The sequence below is a fragment of the Apteryx rowi genome, unplaced genomic scaffold (assembly GCF_003343035.1).
Source record: "Apteryx rowi isolate R43461 unplaced genomic scaffold, aptRow1 scaffold_32, whole genome shotgun sequence".
NCBI classification, from domain to species: Eukaryota; Metazoa; Chordata; class Aves; order Apterygiformes; family Apterygidae; genus Apteryx; species Apteryx rowi.
Genome location: NW_020449641.1, coordinates 2,083,421 through 2,102,502, shown reverse-complemented (window position 1 = coordinate 2,102,502; position 19,082 = coordinate 2,083,421). Strand labels below are relative to the sequence as shown.

Genomic DNA, 19,082 nt, shown 5'->3' with positions numbered 1-19,082 from the left:
AGTATCCAAGAGACACCCATCCCAGTCCAGAGTAGTGTGAAATGGAACGAGCGCATCATCACAGGGGCACGCACAAATGGATGGGAATCAACAAGGGAAATCATCCACTCGGCTGGTGCCAGACATGAAATGGAGCAGGGCACTAGCCCGTACCCAAATCCATAAAGAGGACAAAGCTAAAGGGGCATTTCAGGCAGGTAAAAGGCAAGCTGGTGGCACTAACAAACTGCCCTGAAGTCCTCCCCAGGGCCAGCTTCCCCCGAGAGGAAGAGGAAATGAGAAGGGGAAAGAAGGAGAGAAACTCATGAGAGCCACAGAGTGGTCAAGTCCGCAGCCACCCTCTCTTTAACCCCGAGCAGAGCCAGGGAATGCAACTGCCTCTGGCAAGTGCCTCTACCAGCCCCCTCTTCTTCCTTCTAGAGCATCTCGAAGGGAAGAGTTACCCACAGGGCAAGGAGTCACGATACAAAGGGAAACCTGAGCAGCCAAGGGATCTGTGGGGCTCCCAGCCCTGGAGAGCAGCCTGGAAAAAGGTGGAAGGAGGCATCTGAAGGACACGCTGACGCTCAGCTAGAAAAGGCAGAGTTCCCTGCACACAACCCTCACTAACACAACCCCAGAGCGGGCTGAAGTGCTCAAGGTGAGCTACACACACTGTTGCCAGAGCCCTGCCCCAAGTCCACACTCCAGTGCAATTCACTGCCAGGCTGAGCTGGCAGCGACTGCCACAAGCCAACCTAGTCAGAGATAAACAACCACTGCTGCTGTAGGGAGAGCAATGGCCCCAGAGAATATCTGAATGGAGCGACTTGAGGACTGCTGCCAGACGGGAAGGCCCAGGCAGCTGGGGGTGAAGGAGGAGACTGAAAATACCCCGGAAAGAGTGGGGAGGGCAATGGGAATGGGAACATACAGGCATGGACATGGAGCAGGCTCCAGCTGATGTCCTGAGAACAATGGAAGGGCAAACACTGTCCTTTGCGCCTCCTACCCCCCTTTGCCTCCAGCTTCATGCCATAACCCCGATCAGGCTATAGGCTCCAGAGCCCAACAACACCAGCAGCTCCCTGCTGAGACCACAAAGAAGCAGCTGCCAGGACCTGGCTCAGGACCAATCCACTCCACACCCTGGGTCACAGGACAGCGGCCATGCAAATGAGACCGGCCGGAGTGAGAGGCTCTCACAGCTAATTGCCACAGCCTGGCAGGCTTTTCATGAACAAGGTCACCCAAAGCCACCTCAACCCTACCTAAAAACAGCACAGAAACCACATCATGAGCACCAGCCTGGAGATGCAATGAATAATAGGGGAACTGCTTGCTGCTGAATGACAAAGTGAAGCAGTGCCCAGGATCCTCTGCTGGAATGAGAGCTAGAACAGGGCACAGGACTGGGCACATATCTCTTCACACTCCTTCTGCCACCTCCAGAAAGGAGCTTTTCTAGCTGTGGATCTCTTGGCTTTTAGCAGATGCGAGTCAGACAAACCCAATACCACTGCTGTTCAATGCATGGAAAAGAAAACGGCCCATTTTTTTGAGCTTTTATTCCCTACATGAGAGATGAAACCTCTCCTGATTTCCAAATCAATAGGGAGTGGAAGAGAGCACAAGGGGAGGCAGTTCAGGGACTTGCTGGTCAGCACTTCGTAACGCCATGCAGGAGAGTCAGGTGCCATTCTTGGTCTGGTCCACTACACCCAGAAACCAAGCTGGGATCCTCAGTCAGGTAGCATGCATAAACTTAAGGCATCCTTCAAAGCACCATCTGGGACTCAGAGAAGAAAGATTTGTTTTTCTAAATGGACACCAATGGGTTGATGGAAATCCTGAACTTAATGCAATGATTGCTGATGAAGGGCTGTTATATTGGCTCCCAAACCTGCCACTGGATCTTCTATTATAATGGTGATATCTCTGAGGCCTCCTGGACACAGAGGAGGAAGAGAGCAGCATTAAGGGAGAGAAAACAGAGACAGACTGGTTACCACTCAGGAAGGATCTCCATTTCTCACCTGAAAGCGGCACGAGTGGGGCAGACTTCAACAAACTGGTTGTCCCTCCATGTCCCACTCCTCCCCCAATGCGTTCACCCACTCAAGAGCATAGGTAGACCCAGCAAATTACCGGTATGATGACAAGAGACCCAAGCCCCAGCCCCACGCCCTGCCATGGCCCCACACACCAGCTGGGCAAGGTCAGTGAGAAGGCAGGACAGCTAACACCACAGCATCACTGCCATTTCCTAAACCTCTGGGGAAGGCCGCGGGGCAGCTGCCAACACCACTAATGGACAGGCACAAGGAATTCTGGGAAACAAGAGGTCAGCCCGCCTCTCCAGCACATAGCAGGGAAGGTAAGGGCACAGACCACAGCACTGACCCAGCTGCCCGCCCACAGGTCCCCTAACTGATCTGCGTTACGTGGCGCCAAAGTGGCAGCCAGCATGAGCCTCCCAGTAAGGGCACTTCTCACAGGCCATGGYCCCACATCTGTGCCCGCACCCCAAAGCCAACCCCCACACCCAGAAAAGAAGCTCCATTACCGTGTAATTTCCCCGAAGCCACATTGGTATCAGAGTGCGAGCGCATGTGGCTCTTCTTCAGGATGCCCTGTGGAGCTGATGCCTGTCCCTCCGAGAAGCTGGACCGGCGTAACAGGCTCATGCCCCTGCTTCCACCTCCGCTACTTGCCCCCTGGTCTCCCAAGGAGGAGACCGAGTCCAGCTTCTGGGAGCTGCTGGAGGAGAACAGGTTGGAGCTGCTGCTCTTGTTGCTGGTGGTACTGTTGCTGCTGGCGCTGCTGCAGGCCCGGCCCCGGCGCCCCAAGTTCCCAATGGCCAGGTACTCTGGCCCATCATTAGCATCACTTTGCGGATCGTCCTGACTCCCCATCCAAGTGTCCTCGCTCTGGCTTGTGGTGCTGGAACTCATCTCGCTGGCAGGAGAGAAGGGGTCTTTGGGTGAGGGAATGTGGCAGCGGGTGACAGAGTTGGGCTGCTCCAGAGGGCACCTGCCCTCACTGAAGGAAGATGACCTGGTGGACAGGCAGTGTTCCTGAGGCTGGCTGGTGCCAGAGCAGGCAGAGGAGCTYGCTGGTCTCCTGTCTGGACAGAGGCAGGAACAGGATGTCACACACCTTGGCACAAGCAGGTCATCCTATGGCAACAAGCATATGGCTTCAAACCAGCATGCCCAGTCCCCACAGGCAAAGGCAAGGAATGTCCGTATTAAAACAGGCAGAGAACTCCCTGCACCAGTCCAGCACAATGAATCTAACAGCAGAAAAAAGGCAAGGCCTTGTCCTAGCTGCACCTCCATTTCCAAAGCTCCAGCCCAAAAGGCCACAGCACACAGATACTACTTCTGCTTTGTGCAGAAACTCAGGAAGCTCACAGCACGCCCAAAGATCGCTCAGCCCGCTGTGTTACTGCGGCTGCACGGAGGGGAAAGGGCTTTATAACATGCTTGTTCAGAAGCTTGAGCAAGCTGCAAACACGCGCTCCTTAGGGCTGCGTTTTGACATCTGAGAGACAATCCAGAGCAAACTGTGGACTTTATGAACAGATGCTGAATGAGCAAGGGGCCTGTTCTGAGCTTCCCAGCTCACTCTCATTACCTGAGAGGCCGGAAGAGGCTGGGTGGGGCAGGCTAGAGAAGGACCCAAAGTAACGCTGCTGTGTGCAGTCTGCAGATGGTATGTGCAGGAATCCAGGGAGAGCAGTCAGGCTCTGACTCTTTGTCACTGGAGACGGACCTTCACTCTTCCTGGTAAACTGAACAGAGGTGGCATCATTAAYAAACCAGCACCTACAGGGCTACACGCCAAGGGAGCAGCTACGGAGACAGAAAGGAATCGACCTGCAGTGCCCCATGTGAGCACCTGGTTACCAGCCAGTGAAGACAGCTGCAGCTCTGGGGCCCAGAGGGAAGCAGCTAAGTCTGCAGGGTGGGGAGAAAAAAAATACCACGGCATAGAAGKGAAATGGCTCTCTATTCACAGCTAAATGGCACGCTCCCATCTGGAAATTACCAGGCTCTCAGTGCAATGATCCAGGCAGCCTAGTGCCCCAGGCAGACGGCTCTCATGTCCTTCAGCGTCACGGTCACACGTCTCTCTTGTCCCAGCAGAGGGACCTGACGCACACACGGATGGCAGTGATGTGCCGGCCAGCTGAAAGAACACAGCCCCGATTTAATGAAACGTCATTAGCGTCTCTCCTCTGCGGAGCTCTCTGCAAAGAAAGCAGCCACTGTTCCCCTCCTCTGGGGAGGCGATGACTGGCACAGGGCTGCACCAGGAGTCAGTGGTGTCACCAGAGGCGGGAACCCAGGTGTTCTGGGCCTTGGCCGCCTGCCCTTCCCCTCTGACAACAGCTGTCCCTCAGTACCAGGCAGCTCTGTGTGCTAGCCCTGAAGCCTGGGACTTCTGGAGAGGGTTTTAAAGGCGTTTCTTACACAGAACTGGTTCCTGCTATCAGGTCCTCACATTCAAATCCTAGAAGCCAGCCAGAACCAAGGTACCTCAACACAGGCTCCAACCAGCCATCTCCCCCCACCCCGCCAGGCTCATACAGACAGTGTAGGGAAAAGTTCATCATTTCCTTCTCTCTTGGAGCTCCTTTCGCTACTTCCAAGTCCAGGCCCTTGTCCAAGGGCTCTGTGTGCTCTGAATGAGACATTGTATGAGCAGTCACAGCCAGACAGTGTTCTGGGGAGAGCCAGAGGCACAAAGCCGGGGCCTCAACTCACCATGGACGTGTCGATCTGAGCCAGGAGCCTGGGGTTGTTCTGTTCCACAGCCTCCAGGCACTGTAACATGGCCGTGACATGGGAGTCGCTGAGCAGGAAGGCAGTGTCTGCAGAGAGGAGAGTGCTGCTCAGCGGGGTCTCTCCCACCCACTGCCCCTAGCACAAAGGGGCTGGGAGTGCAGGGTGCTGGACCAGGCCCTAACTCTCTAGCCAAGGAGGTGAGAGAATCTCCCAGATCCAGCCTAAGCCTTAGCTGAAAGGTTCCCATTCCAAATTATTATATTCTGGGATAAGGTTTTTGTTTTGATTAAAAAGGGGCTGCTGAAAAACTTCTCTCCCCATTACTCAAAAGCACAGGATTAAAGATCCTGTCCCAGATCAACACAGATGTTTTTGTCCTTGCTACCAACTTTTTCTTTTTGACAAAATTTCAAGCTTTCAAAAAAATTATTAACATGCATAGAGTTGCATAAAGTTTTTGCTACAATTTTTATCTACAAAGCAGAAATGCAGCTGCATTTCCATATGTCATCTAAGGTCAGAGCTTGAGCTCTTTGTTCAGAATTCTTCACAGGGAGAAAAAAGCCCAGAATATTTTTGAAAGAGGAGATGATTCAAAGCTGAACTTCTTTCCCCATTTTGTTTCTCTTCAATGGAAAAAGCATTCCCCCCAAGGCTTCTAGTGCAACCCTGGACACAGAGGGTTACACATAGACTGTCTGCTGAACACAGCCCTCACTCGACACCAGGCCAATTCACCACCTGCAGCAGAAACCTTTCAAGCCCATGCAAAAAGCTGCTACAGCCCAAATTCCTGAGATATCAGGAGGGAGAAGCCAACAATGCTCTGTGCCTTCACACAGGCTCAAGCTCTCATTCGGACAGTAAGGAAGGCCCAGAAATAAGTAGGACCAAGCATGTTCCAGATGAGCTCACTGCAAAAAGCCCAAGCCCAGCTCTTCCTTTGTGCACCCAGGCTGAGCCTCCAGCACGGACACAGTACACCTCACCCACTTTGACAGCACAGATTGCTCCAATGCAAACCACCTCTTCTGCTACTTCCCTCCCTTGCAGACAGCATGTGGCTTCGAATGCCACAAGAGGGGTTGAGCCAGCAGGGCCAGGTGATGCTCCCGAGCAACCCCACACCCGTGGAAGGCTCAGCTCCCTCATCACCCTCCTAGTCTGGCCTCCATCTCCAGCAGGCACTGTAGTTTCCCCACCATACCTCCTTTTACTCTGAAAGCCACCCGATCCCTGGTAGAAGGGAAAGGCCCAGCTAGATGTTTTAATAAGAACAGGAAAAAGGCCCATCTCTATTTACCTGCGTAGAATTTTCTTATGTACTGCCTGTTGCCCAGGAGGGGTTTCAGCTGTGCCGAGAGGCAGTGGAACTGCAGGCTATGTTGTAGCCACAGCTTCGCAACAGCTTGATCGCTTAGGCCGTCTGTGTTGGGCTGGCCATTCTCATGCAGGCTGATGAACTGCAAATGAACACCACACACCAGTTAAGGCATGCAGAGACTAACAGAGGAGCAGAGATTATTCCACCTTTACAGCTCACACTTTGGCCCCAGATAACGGCAGCTTTCCAGCGCCAGTCACTGTCAGTGGGAACACAGTCGCATCCTAGCAGCTTCCTAGCCACTGATCAAGGCAAGACAGGGAGACGAGCACTGGAGAAGAACAACACTTCAAAGGTCAACCAGTGTCAGTGACCAAAGTTCTCCCTGCAGCCACTAGCACTACATATTTCTCCTGCATGCTCTCCCACYCATATGTCACAGCCCTGACCTCGCAGGACCCCACACTCCCAAATGCAATTGCTTTCCTGAAGGGACAATCATCATCTTGCTGACACAATAACTGAGGAACATTACAGCTAATAGCCTGAGCTGAGTTAAAGAGCTGGACTGCACTGCTGAGGGCAGTCACACCTCGCATCCTCCCTGAGTCGGCCTTGAGCACAGGCCCAGGAGCAGGTTGCACATACAGACCACCAGTGGTCAGCCCCTTGCATTCCTCCTCACCGCTYCCCGGAGAAGACTGCAGCGGAGGCCACGGACCCTGCTCACACTTCTGTGTCTGTGCCACAGAGCGAGTGATCTGCACTGAGGTGTCTGCCAGGGCACAGGGCAGCCGAGGAGTGAAAGCATCCCTCTGTGTCAGCAGAGGGCACAAGCCAGGAATAGAAGAACCAAGTGAATAGTCAGGCCAAGACACAACCAGGAAATGGGACAGCCCAAACCTTTAGAGATTTGTACAGCTGCATAAATCACCCATTAACATAGAGAAGCACCGCTTGTGCTGGTTCCCTTGGTGATCCTTGTTGTACCCAACCACGTGGAGTTGGAGACTGGCCTGTGAGAAATAAGCAGCCGATTGTCTAAGCCTAAACCATGCAGAGTTCCTGGGATGTGGCTTGTATACAAACACATGGCTGCCCTGCTTGATTCAGCCCCCATATTTGAAGGGGTGAGCAAGCTGTCCCCTCCCCATCAGCCCCGCTGGCTGCCACTTGACCCACAGCAGGCCAACAGTCAAGGCAATGCTAATTCACCAGTGAGGCTCACACCCCAGCCACCCTCTTCCTCCCCTGCTGGGTACGCAAAGCCATCCCACCAGAACTCACCTTTTCCACGTGATGAGCAGAGCTGGGACTCAGCCAGCGAATGTCTTTCACAAACTGCCAGTAATCCTTCTGTCTGCAATACACCTGCCCAGAAAACGCACAGTTAGACTCCACCAAAGTCCCATTGCAATGCTGACTGGGTGCAGCAAGTTCAGAGCARTGAATCTGGACATCAGACACCTCCAGCAGAGCTGCCATGTGATTCAACGGGCACTGAGAGAGAAGGAGTGATTAAATCCTTCCGAGCAAATGCAAGAGTTGGCCATCTAGGACAGGGTATTCAACCTACAACCTGCCAGGACAGATCATACAGCCCACAGCCTGCTCCCAACAGCCTCCTGCCTAAAGGCTTTGGGAAGGAGAACTGTTCTGATGGCAACACCCACCTCTGGCTTGTCCTGAGAACTCTTTATATCCRAAGAGGAAGCAGACACAGCACATTTGACAGAGTAGGTGAGATCACTGGTAGAGGAGAAACAACTGGAAGGATATACAGAGCCCAAGCAGCCAAAGACCAGGCAACCCCAGCCCAGGACTGCCAGTCCTGGAAGCCTAATCCAGGGCATTTACCTTTCATCACACGGAATAACTGCAGACTTGTTCAGTAAGGCCCGATCACCCTTTTCCCTGGGCAAGGGAGTTGTGTAACCCTGGGTTCATCTCACCATCCTTGCTGCCATGAGGCTGCTATGAGGAAGAACAGGCCTTTGAATTGAAGTTGCCCTCCCTGCTGCTGCAACAGGCAGTATCTCTCTCATGCAGTGAACTCCAGGAGCAAAGCACCACGGCAAGTTGAGTCCCTGGCCCTGCAGAACCTCAGCACCAGCTAACAGACATTTCCCACTAGCCCCATCTTACCATGAGTGGACAGCCTCTAACCCTAGCAAGATGGGAAAATGGACCCATAGAAGACAGAGAGGAAAGGAGCAACAGTGCTGCACAAGAGAGGAAAAATAATGAAAGGAGAGTAGAAGGAAGTTTTGTAGACACAAAAGGGGGGAAGAGATCAAGTAAAGAAACATTGGCCTGATGTAGATAAGTCATCTACTGCCCCTGCCACACTGACCCATCAGTTGTGCATTCAGCTCCACAAGCAAAGCCACAGCAAGACAACAGATCTCCCAAGCTTTTTTTCTTCCACCAAGCAAGATCCCAGTACATCATACAATGGAGACAGGATGTATCTTCAGACAGGGAAGAGACATGGCATTGAAAGGCCCACACCCCTGCTGCAGTGCAATAACAATCCTAAAGACCCACCATGCCAACTGTAGCTCATCAGTGGATCACAGAGTAGAGCCAACACCACTACCGCCGGGCAGAAAAGGGCATGTAGATAGACAGAAGGGACCAGTCCTCAGGTGCTACCTGCATTTATGCCACAGCATGTTTGGGGGCTAAGCCCCCAAACATGAATCAGAGGATTCTGTCTGAAACCTCCCAATCACTCCGTGCATCGCTGCATCACATACACATTCCTCTTTGCTTATGGTGTTTGAAGGTGTGCCAAGTCCAAAGTTGACTGAGTTCCCATTATCACCGTTTCCCTTCCTGCTAGGGCAGGACCTGGAGGAGACTCCCATGACTCAGCACTGCACAGGGTCAGACTTAAGCAAGGGGACACAAACAGCAACATGGAAATACATCCTGGCAAAAACAGCAACAATTGCTGTCTTCTAATATTGCAAACCACCAACAAGGACACAAGTACAGTTGAGCACTGCAGATAAGAAATTTGATGCAACATGCTCTAGCATTGCATTTCTATTAGCTCTTTGTTGTTGTCTGCCTCACCTTTATTCAAACAAGTTACTTCTTTTTAGTTACTCTTCCAGTTAAAGAGGAACTGCAGAAGAGTTGCTATTTTCCTCATCACTTTATCATGTGTAAACACAGCCCCAAAATGCCTCTCTCCACCAAAATGCTGATTTTCTCCTCCATCTCTATTTCCTCTTTCACAAATGTCAAATAGGTTCTGGTTTCTGGTTTCTTTGTTTTGGGGAGTTTTTTGGGTCTTTTAAGCCTAGAGAATTAAAACTGAAATTTTAGCCTTTTAGATCCAGTTGGGGTTTTTTGACAAAGAAATAAAATTCACTCAAAGGTTAAAAAATCTCTTACCCTAGTTCTCTTAACATGTACATATGGAATTTTTCATCTTTATTGTTTTTATTCCTGGTTGTAGGAACAAAGCTGATGTAAAAAATAAATAAATAAAAGGCAGTGTTTGGCTGGAACAAATAGAAAAAAAACTTCTGCTAGGAAACCTTGTATTTTTATTAGCCTCCCTTTGCAGCTTTTTTAGATTAAGTCTTCTGTAGTGTCACACATCCCTAAGCACGGGAGACATTTCTAAGTAAAAGAACTGCCTTTACATAACAATAAAAKCATCAAGAAAGGCAATATGCTGTCTACTTTGCTGGTCTAAATTTCCTTAAGCTCTGGCATGAAAAGCAACTGATACACCGACAAGGATAAATCATTCAAGACTGTCTGTCAGAAAGGAGCACTGTACACCTCGCATTTAAGAGCTAACTTCTCTCTCTGCTTATCTCCCGGCAAAGGTCACTAGCCTGTGCCACTGGGGACTARGAGCAACAGCGCACCATCCTTGCTGAGCGCTCACCTCAGCTAACAAATCTAGGTAGCAAAGCGCCACACCGGGAGGGCYTGCCTGCCTGACTCTTTCTGGAGACCTATTAGCTCGGGTGCAGCATTATATAAATGCAATTTTACTACGCCTGGACCCCAGATGGCCCTGTGCAAACCTTTTGGGGGTTTTCTGCTCTGCTCATTCAGTTGCAGAGCTGGCTGACGGGAAGCTTGCCCCAAAGCATGCCCCGCAGGCTTGCTTTAACTTTCCATTGTGAAATAATTGTGGTGGAAATAGTAAGCCGAAGGGGAGATCATCATGCCTCTGCACACAAGCACTCTCCAGAGTGGAAAAGAAAAATGCTTTCAGGCAGTCATGGAGGAGGGAACGGCTGGATGAGCAACTGCAAGGGATGATGAGAGCATGGAAAGAGATCCCATTCATGAAGAGTGCAGACTGGGCTGTCGGCCCCAATTATTAACGAAGCTAATCAGAAACAGTAAAGATACGAGGATTCTCTTGCCAGACCTCACTGGGGAGTTGTCCAAGTACACAYGATACGAGGCTGACTCATTGTAAATTCAGCTTTATCATTTTGCTGCAGGCTGCAGCAGGAAGAAAGGAGAGGGATAGGTCTCTCACCACAGAGGACACAGGTACTTAGAAAAAACACATCAAAAGTATATGTGACTGAAAGAACACACACAGGTCCTCCCTACAACTACAGTGCTTGCAAGGCAAGCTCATTTCCTGCTCTAATCATTTCCCATACTGATACAAGCACTGTACTCAATCTATACTGTGAGCATTAAAGAAAACTGCAAGGAGATAGGGCTATGTGACTGACACCAAAGCTGCTCAGACAGCCAGCAGCATCGGCAAGACAGAGACCTACCTTGTCGTGGATGAGCCCATGATAAAGGATGCTGTGCATGTCTCTGCAGAGCCGTTCCAAGCCACCATACTTAGACCAGACATTTGGGTTGCTGGTGGACACCAGTCCTTCCACTGTGGTCTTCAGATTGCCGAGCAGTTTCCAGTGCTCTTTCCTGCAGAGGAACATAGCAAATTCCCTAATGAGCGTCAGACATAAAAGAATAGGAGCTGCAGAGCAGGACGGTGGTAATACATTCTCTCCAAGACAACTTTGGTCAGACTGAAACCTTTGGTAGTCTAGAAGCTAGCAAGGCTGAGCTAAAGAGCTTTACGCCTCCCTCTGCTCTAGCCCTGTGGTCTCCTGTCCACGGTTTGTGGACAAGAGGCCCTACAATAATGCTTGTGATGACTCGCAGCCACTGCCAATATGGTCTCAGGTGACAGTCAGAACAAAGAATGAAGGTGCCCGCAATATACTTTTTGTTTAGCATGGGTCAGCAAAGGCTGAGGACCTCTTTTCCAGCCAGTCTCTTGCCTGCTTTACTCACACACTCTATCAGAGACTGTCAAGAGTAGCAACATTTCAGCCGAGAGAAGAGAGGTACAGCACCCATAAGGCAACATCGCGACATACACCAACATACACTGCATCATGAGATACACTAACAGCCCATGCTACATCCACTTTAGCTGACACCAGCACTCTGCTGAGCAATTCGCTACGCATCAAGCATTCGAGCATTTTCAGGATGAAGAAGTGCTCCATTCCTCATAGGGGAAGTGTGTTAACTCTTCAGGGGCATACAAGCATTTTAACTATTCAAGGATCCAGGGACAAGACACACTGTACCATGATTTGAAAGACAGGCACATGGACAGCAATGGGGCTGCTCTCTGTCCCCTGAGCTGCTGTAGATAAAAGTAGACATTCTTACAAAAAGCCAATTACATTCTTGACAGAGATTAACAACCTGCAAACGGCAGGTATACTCAAGAGCTAGTGCAGCATTTCTCATCAACAACTCCCTCTGCTGCCCTGTGTTCAGCAAAAAATTACCATTAACAGCCATAAAGAGGGAGTGACAGTACCGAAAGGTAACATGATTTGCCTATGCAACAGCAACTTTGGGGAAGGAAACCTTGGAGGACTCACTTCTGGCCCTCCCCGCTCAAGCTGCTTGACAGTGTTGCCGGAGGAACATCAGCTGTCAGAAAGATGCATTCAGATAGGAGCAACTCTTTCAGAAGCAACAGGAATGTTGCAAGGTATGTTTGGGTGCGTAAATGCCAAAAAATGTGCTTCTGCAGGTTTTTTTAACAAAAGCATTCAAGATGACCTCTTAGAATGAAAGTCTGATGTTTAAACTGACAAGTACCAAGTACGGTGTTTCAGTCAGTAATCCCTCTCACCAAAAGCAACTTCCCGAGGCTTTTTTCCATCCTCCACTCATGCCGTGGCTGCACAGAGCAGGAGCTTTGGGCCCCTGGTCAGAGAGCAGCTGCAGCCGCTAAACAGTATCATCTCATCAGCTCCTCCCCAAGCTATTTCTAACGCTCAGCGTTAAGTAACGCAAGTGAAAGCCCTGCCACACTGTCGATATTACAAATCAGTGAGTCAGGGAAACTCCCTCCTTGTTATTTTATGCTATAAAAAGCATGCAACGCTCACAGTAACGCAGGGGTAGTACACACCGGAAGAGAGCAGAGCCCCAAGCCCTTACTAAATGACCTGTCTTGCTAAAGAAGGAATTGGGGGTCTCCCCGAGGTAGAAAAATTGCAATCCAACAGGCTGGAGTCACAGCTCCCTCTTAACGCAGAGAGACAAATATTAATTAATCCTTAAAAAATAACCTAAAAATGTTAAAACATCGCCTCTGTCACTGAACTCATAGGATATAGGAACATGGGAAACACCCAGCACAATAAAAGCACCTTTGCTGAGATGATTCAGAAGCTACCAAGTGAATTAAATCCCTGAATCAACAGTAAGAATCCCATAGGACTGAACTTGTTGACCCAAAGGATTCAAAAGCAATTCACAAGTTGGATACACACAACTCTTCGCTGATACCCAAAACGGAGCTGCTTCTGGGCCGGAACACGGTGTGTGTTGAAAAGCACCCAGTGACACAAACTCGAAGAAATTAAGAACTGTGTATTTGGTTGCAGGTGGCARGGAAATCAAGAGAGGCACAATGCAGCTAACCACATTTCAGCTTTGCCTAGTCTTACGGGTTAACCCTTAAATAGTGGCAGAAATTGTTCCTCTCTCATTGATGGAGCTGACAGAAAAATCCTGGGCTGCCAGCAGCGATGGAAAAAAGACTGGGTTCCAGTTGCCCTCAAGTTCCCCGCTTCAGCAGGTGCTCATGGTAGTACTGGCAAATCCGGTTGTTTTTACTGCCTAAAGAGAATTCTTCTTTGCTAGCTCTAAAAAAAGCTTAACGTAGCCTGATAAAGGGGTAAGGACAAATAAAATCACATCACAAAAAAGCCCAGGAAATTCTTAACCCCTGAAGCAAATCATCCTACTTCCAGGAAGAGCAAAGAGAGCAATACACCCAAGAGAGGTCTTGGTGCATGAGCAGAGCTGCCCCTACAAGAATCACATGTGCTGCTTCTTTTGTGTTTTAACATAGCCTGGTTTTCTCCATCCAGAATAGCTGAGTGCATTTGCACAGCTCACCGCTGTGTGCCTGCTCTGGTTCTGCAATTTGTGCTCACTAGCTGCTGCCAGGGTAACTGGTGTGTTTTCTCAAACACTGGACTGGGGTGAAAGAAGACTTGGCAGGAAGGATGGTTCACTCTGCTCAATACCTGAAACTGAACTGGTTTTCTCAGGGTTTCATTCACAAGAGCTCAGTTCTAGCTGGGGATGTTCTTTTATGCATCATGATGCAAGTCAGCTAGGCAAGAATCTGGATGTGATCTGACTTCAGAGGAGACACTGACAACAACTCAACCTAGATACCAGCAAGAGTATTTCCTTGAGAAAACAATGGCTTGGGTGTGCCTGCACAAAATAAGGTTATTATCGAAAGGATTACGGTACGCTCCTTCACACAGCAAAAAAGAAAATTCCGTCCTGAAAGGGGGATCCAATTCTGAGCTTCAACAGACTTTTCCTAAAGATCTTGCTTCATTTATTGAAAAGGAACGAACCATTATTTCAGAGTTGCCCGTGAAATCTGATACACTGGAATATCAGTGAGACCCTCAAATGCATCTCTCTCTCTCTTTAAAGATGTTCCCTGACTCAGCCTCCAATTTTAACCACCAGCTCCATAAAGTCAGCCTGGCAGCTCATGCTCTTTGCTTTCCAGTACAAACTCTATCTTCAGATACAGCCACATCGGCTTGCTGCCAGGAATTGTTCCAGAGATAATTGAAGCTTTTACACTGCAGTAATATAGGACAGAATCTAACCTTGGAGTTAAAAATCGCTTAATGCCACTGCTGACGACGATGACGCAAGATTCTGAGCAAAAACCCACTGCTCTCCCCAAGCTTTCTCAGTCCCTCCATGTCAGCATGAGTAGAAATTTCTTTTGGTCCAAGTCAGCAAAGGTGACTCACAGCAGATGCAGGAAGCCACGCTGCTGAGTCAGGTGAACTTCTTCATTTAAAAATAGTCCCTCAGTAACATTTCACAATAGAACCACATATGTAGCTAGTATTCAAAAAAGTAAGCTTATCTTTCCTATAAAGGACCTATGCTGCGTGTATGCATACGCCCTGCAGGAGAAATCTAGCGACCAGGTACCTGCTTGAACACTGTTCTCTACCTGGAGGAATCACTCCATCCTTCCCAGCACACTAAAGAGATGGGGCTGAGGTTACTGAGGGTGTTTGTGAGGAACCGTGGAGGGACTTCCGTGAGATTTCCCAAGGACATTCCCGTGCTCGCTGTCAGTTCCTCCCGCAGGTTTCAAAGGAGACATGTAACCTGCCGCTGTGCAACGACTGTGCTGAACTCCGCCATCCGCGGGTTTCCTAGACAACCAGGAGCACGTTCGCCTGTGCTGCGCTCGCTGCTCTTCGTACAGGCTTGGCACTTCTGGGAAAAGGAATTAAAAGAAACACAGGCTTCACGCAATTCATCCACAGCAGCGGGGAGCTGCCCACAAATCAAAGGAGCTCTTCAGCTCAGCAAACCAGCTCAGTAAGGACCAGGCAGGAGAGCGGAGCGGGCCGGCTGGGGCAGCAAGCTGCAGGGTGCTCGCGCTGCTGCTAAAATTGGGGGGCACAAGCAAACAGGCTCCCCCAGTGAGCACGGCCACACCTGCTGCTCCCCACAGCACCAGGGTGCCCTTTCTCCCCACTGGCACAGGATTAGAGAGGAAAACAGGGATTAAAGGCAGTGTTTAGCCTTCCCCCCAGCTTTGCAAATAGTTTTGCCTGCTCAGCCTGGTGAAGCCTCCCACAGGCAGATGATCACAGCTAGCGCACCCTGGGCCACTCTCCGTCRGACTTCAATCTACGCCAGGCTTCCCTGGAACATGCCGGCGCTAAAATATTGTTTTCACAAATCCCAYGCCACGTGCAAGCCATCCTGTTCACTGAGTCAGTGCGTCCAACTCAGCGCCGTGCCGGCAGATCCACCAGCGCACGGGGGCTCCAGCGTCACCGCGCTTACGCGGCCGTACTGCACCCAGCCGAACGTGCTCCCGGGCATTACTCCAGCCAGCTCCTCTGGGAGGCCAACCCTGACGGGGCACGGGGACACAGAGGAAGGCGCAGGCCAAGCCTTTGCTTGTAAACGCAGAGGCCACGAACACAACCGATGGGACAATCTTTGAGCAAATGACTCCTGTTAACCGTGGTCCTTCCCCAGCCCAGGCACCTCCTAATGCAAGCAGGTGGCCCCAGACAGCGAGATGCAAAGCAGGCGCAGCTACACCCGCCTCCCCCGGGACCGGCTGTTCACCTTCCCCGTCGCTCTCACCACCGCTTCCCCTTACAGGCCCTCTCCTCCGGGCCCTGCCGTCCCCTGGGCCTCGCTGCCGCGCCAGCTGAAGGCAGCGGCTCTTTGCTAACCTGCACCGCTGAATCAATGGCCCTTTCACTACTTCCTCCAACACTGCTGCCCGCTTTTTATCACCCAGCCCTTGCTTCAAGGCACGGTGAGCTTTCCTTCCCTGCCTGGCGAAAGGAGAGCACTAACTTTCCTGCTGTGCTGCGATGCGATGCCTTTGCTCCCTGATGCATTTCAGACTTGTCGCTTAGGAGGAGAGAAAGCAAAAGCAGGCACAAGATCCTCATTTTCCTCTCCTGCCTTTGCAGAAGGATGGACTTCAGCAAAATGCTTTTTACTTCTGTGTTTCCCRTGATGCTACACAGGAAGATGGACCCAGTGACCTCGATCCTATCGCTATGAATCACATCCACAATCTGTAGTGAAACAGCACCTCACTGGGAATTAAAACACTAAACCATTCGCAAAACGGACGACGAGGCTGCGCAAGGCCCGTACCAGAACACTCCTCAGCGTGCCAGAGCAAGAACCGACGGCCAGGCAAACAAGCACGTGCCACCACAGTGCCAGCACCGGAGGGGACAGTGCCCTCCTCTTTGCCTGGGACAACTACCCAGCTCCACATGGCCACCACGGCATTATCTGCAGTCACTTCTAGCCACTTCTCGCCTATCTTCCAAGTTGCAAAACAAACCAAGAAAGAACAGTACTACCCTGGGCTCTGCTTTTCAGGCAGCGGGTGCTGGGGTGGCACTGAGACAGCCCTATTAGTGACCTAGCATTAACATTTGCTGGAGCAGGAACTAGACTTTCAAAGACAAGAAAATGCACCCAGATCATTCTGGAAAGAAAGAAAAAATGAATGCAGTCAATTCCATTTACCTTTCTGAATCTGCTGGGAGTCTGAAACATTAGCTCAAAGAGGAAGAATAGCTCAAACCATTCAAATAAAAAAAGGTACTCCAAACCTGCAGTGCAGTTTAAAAAGTATCGGTAGCATTTTCACAGCTGATATTACTAGCAGAAATACACCAACTAGCTGGAGGCTGTCAGATAAGGAATGCGTCTCTGATATCAGGTTTCAACAGTTCCCTCGTCCCCAGCCAACGCTCTTTTTCCCCCACCAACCTCTGTCCCACACTTCTGAACACCAGCGCAAGACGCAAGCACAAAGCAAAGACTGAAAACATGCAAAAAATCTGAAATAAATAGGACTTATTATGAAAACATCTCCAAGGAACACCCTCTGTTACTGGAATAAATGACAACAAGAAAAACCATGCCTAAAGCGTAAAATAAGGTCACACAGATGAAGCTACTGCAGCATTGCCATTCTCACCCGTCAGCGTCACAGAGCACAGGCCTCCGGCCATGCGCACACACAAGGCCTCGCATTAATAAAGACAAGCTAAAGATTTATCTTAAACACGTACGACGGGCAATGCAACTGACTGCCAGAAGGGTAATGAGGCATAATCCAAAAGCAGTAAGTGCAGAGACACTAGAAATGCAGCACCACCGYCAGGGTGGGATGGTTTCTCCCATAAGCAGAAGCCGTACAAAACAGCGGCTCGGCAGTTGCTGTCTCTGCTACGGCTGATGGCGAGACGCTGTAGTGGAGACAGAGCATCAGGTATTCAGTGCACGTACAGCCGTATGTCTGCAGCGTACGGAGCGACTCACTGACCCAGGGCAGGCGAAGCTGGCAATACGCTGCTCTAAGAGCCACCGATACAGGGTGCGTCCCCCCACAGCCTGCTTTTGAGGAACCACAGGGACTAGAGGGGGCAGCTGACACGCACAGACCCCGCCGTCCATCTCGGCAGATGCTCAGACCCGATTCCCTTTCGGACAGGCAAGATTTGCTTTCTCCCAAATCGCCCCCCATCCTGCCCGGATACGCCCACATCCACATCTGTCCCCTCCGGCTGCCCCACGTACAGGCTGCACGTGGACAAGCCAGGCAGCGCCCACCCGTGTGCCGGGCACCCTCCGCGCAGGCACACACACACATCACCGCCACACAGCCCAGGCAGCCCTCTCCCCCCGTTGTGCCCTGGATACCCCGTGCGCACACGCACTCCTGTGCACACCCGTGCACACCCGCAGCTACTACACACACGCGCTGCTCTTCCTGGATACGTCACCCCGGATACCCTCAGTGCACACACGTGTGCACACACCCCCCACACCCCTGCTGTTCCCCAGGCACCAAACCCACCCCAGTAGCGTGAGCACCCAGTTTCTCGCACACCCATCCCTTGCCCCCCGTTGTGCCCTAGGCACCCTGCACACGCACCCTCCTGCCACCCAGCAGCCCTGTCCCCAGTCACATCCTGCACACCGTGCACACACACACACACACACACACACCCCTTGTTCCCAGTGGTATCCGAGATAACCCCCACACACGCATGCACGCACCCCTACCGCCCCCCAGTTACCCCCTACATGCGCACACATCCCCTTCCCCAGGCACGTCCCACACTCCCCGCAGTGTGCCCTGCCCACTACACACCCACCCACCAGTGTCACGCCTCCCCGCCATGCACACACACACCGGTATCTCACGTCCCCTTTGTACACACACACCCTCCAGCGTGTCCTGTCCCCCCACTCACCCCCACCAGTGTTATGCTCCCATATACGCACACCCAGACATGCACCCTGCACACACACACACACCAGCATCGCGCTTCCCCTATGTACATACACACGCACACACTGTGCTCCCTATGCCCACACCCCACTGCCATGCCCCCACTACACACACATGGGTGTGTTATGCCCCCGTACACACCCCAGTGTCCTGTCTCCCTGCACCCACACAGCATGTCTTGCCTCCCTGCACACATACACGTGCATCATGCCTTTCCTACATATATGGTCCTATATATAAATACATACACATCAGATAACACACACACGGTGCGTCGCGCCCCCTCAACACCCCTCAGTGTGTTGTGCCCTCACTGCACCCCCAGTACACGATGCCCCCCCTGCACACACACCAGTGTCACGCATCCCCTGCACACATTGCACCAGGGTGCCATGCCCCCCCGGCACACGCACACGCACACGCACGCACGCACACACACAGTGTTATGCCCCCTTGCCCCCGCGTGACACTGACACACTCACACTCGCCCCCGCGGCCCCACCTGCTCTCCGCGCACCCCGCGCGGGGCCCGACCTCCATCCCGGGCGCGCGCAGCCCCGCCGCCGCCGCCGCCGCCGCCCGCCGCCTCCGTCACGTG

General features: G+C 51.4%; 1 protein-coding gene across 14 annotated transcripts in view; it reads right to left on the bottom strand.

Annotated features, from left to right (window-relative positions):
• RUBCN (RUN and cysteine rich domain containing beclin 1 interacting protein) overlaps positions 1-19,045 on the bottom strand; it is a 36,128-nt gene extending 17,083 nt beyond the window's left edge. For 4 of the 14 annotated variants that reach the window (XM_026070843.1, XM_026070844.1, XM_026070848.1 and 1 more), the window contains exons 1-10: positions 18,987-19,040; positions 14,636-14,907; positions 10,869-11,022; positions 7,384-7,467; positions 6,076-6,235; positions 4,752-4,858; positions 4,033-4,173; positions 3,619-3,775; positions 2,546-3,106; positions 1,883-1,927 (exon numbers count right to left, since the gene is read on the bottom strand). In XM_026070843.1, the coding sequence (XP_025926628.1) occupies positions 1,883-1,927; positions 2,546-3,106; positions 3,619-3,775; positions 4,033-4,173; positions 4,752-4,858; positions 6,076-6,235; positions 7,384-7,467; positions 10,869-11,022; positions 14,636-14,745 (1,519 nt within the window). In that variant the 5' untranslated portion in view covers positions 14,746-14,907; positions 18,987-19,040. Of the gene's footprint in view, positions 1-1,882; positions 1,928-2,545; positions 3,107-3,618; positions 3,776-4,032; positions 4,174-4,751; positions 4,859-6,075; positions 6,236-7,383; positions 7,468-10,868; positions 11,023-14,613; positions 14,908-16,707; positions 16,938-18,986 lie in introns of those variants that run through there. The other 10 variants (XM_026070852.1, XM_026070857.1, XM_026070855.1 and 7 more) reach the window with 7 other exon arrangements.
• Positions 19,046-19,082: the final 37 nt, after the last annotated feature.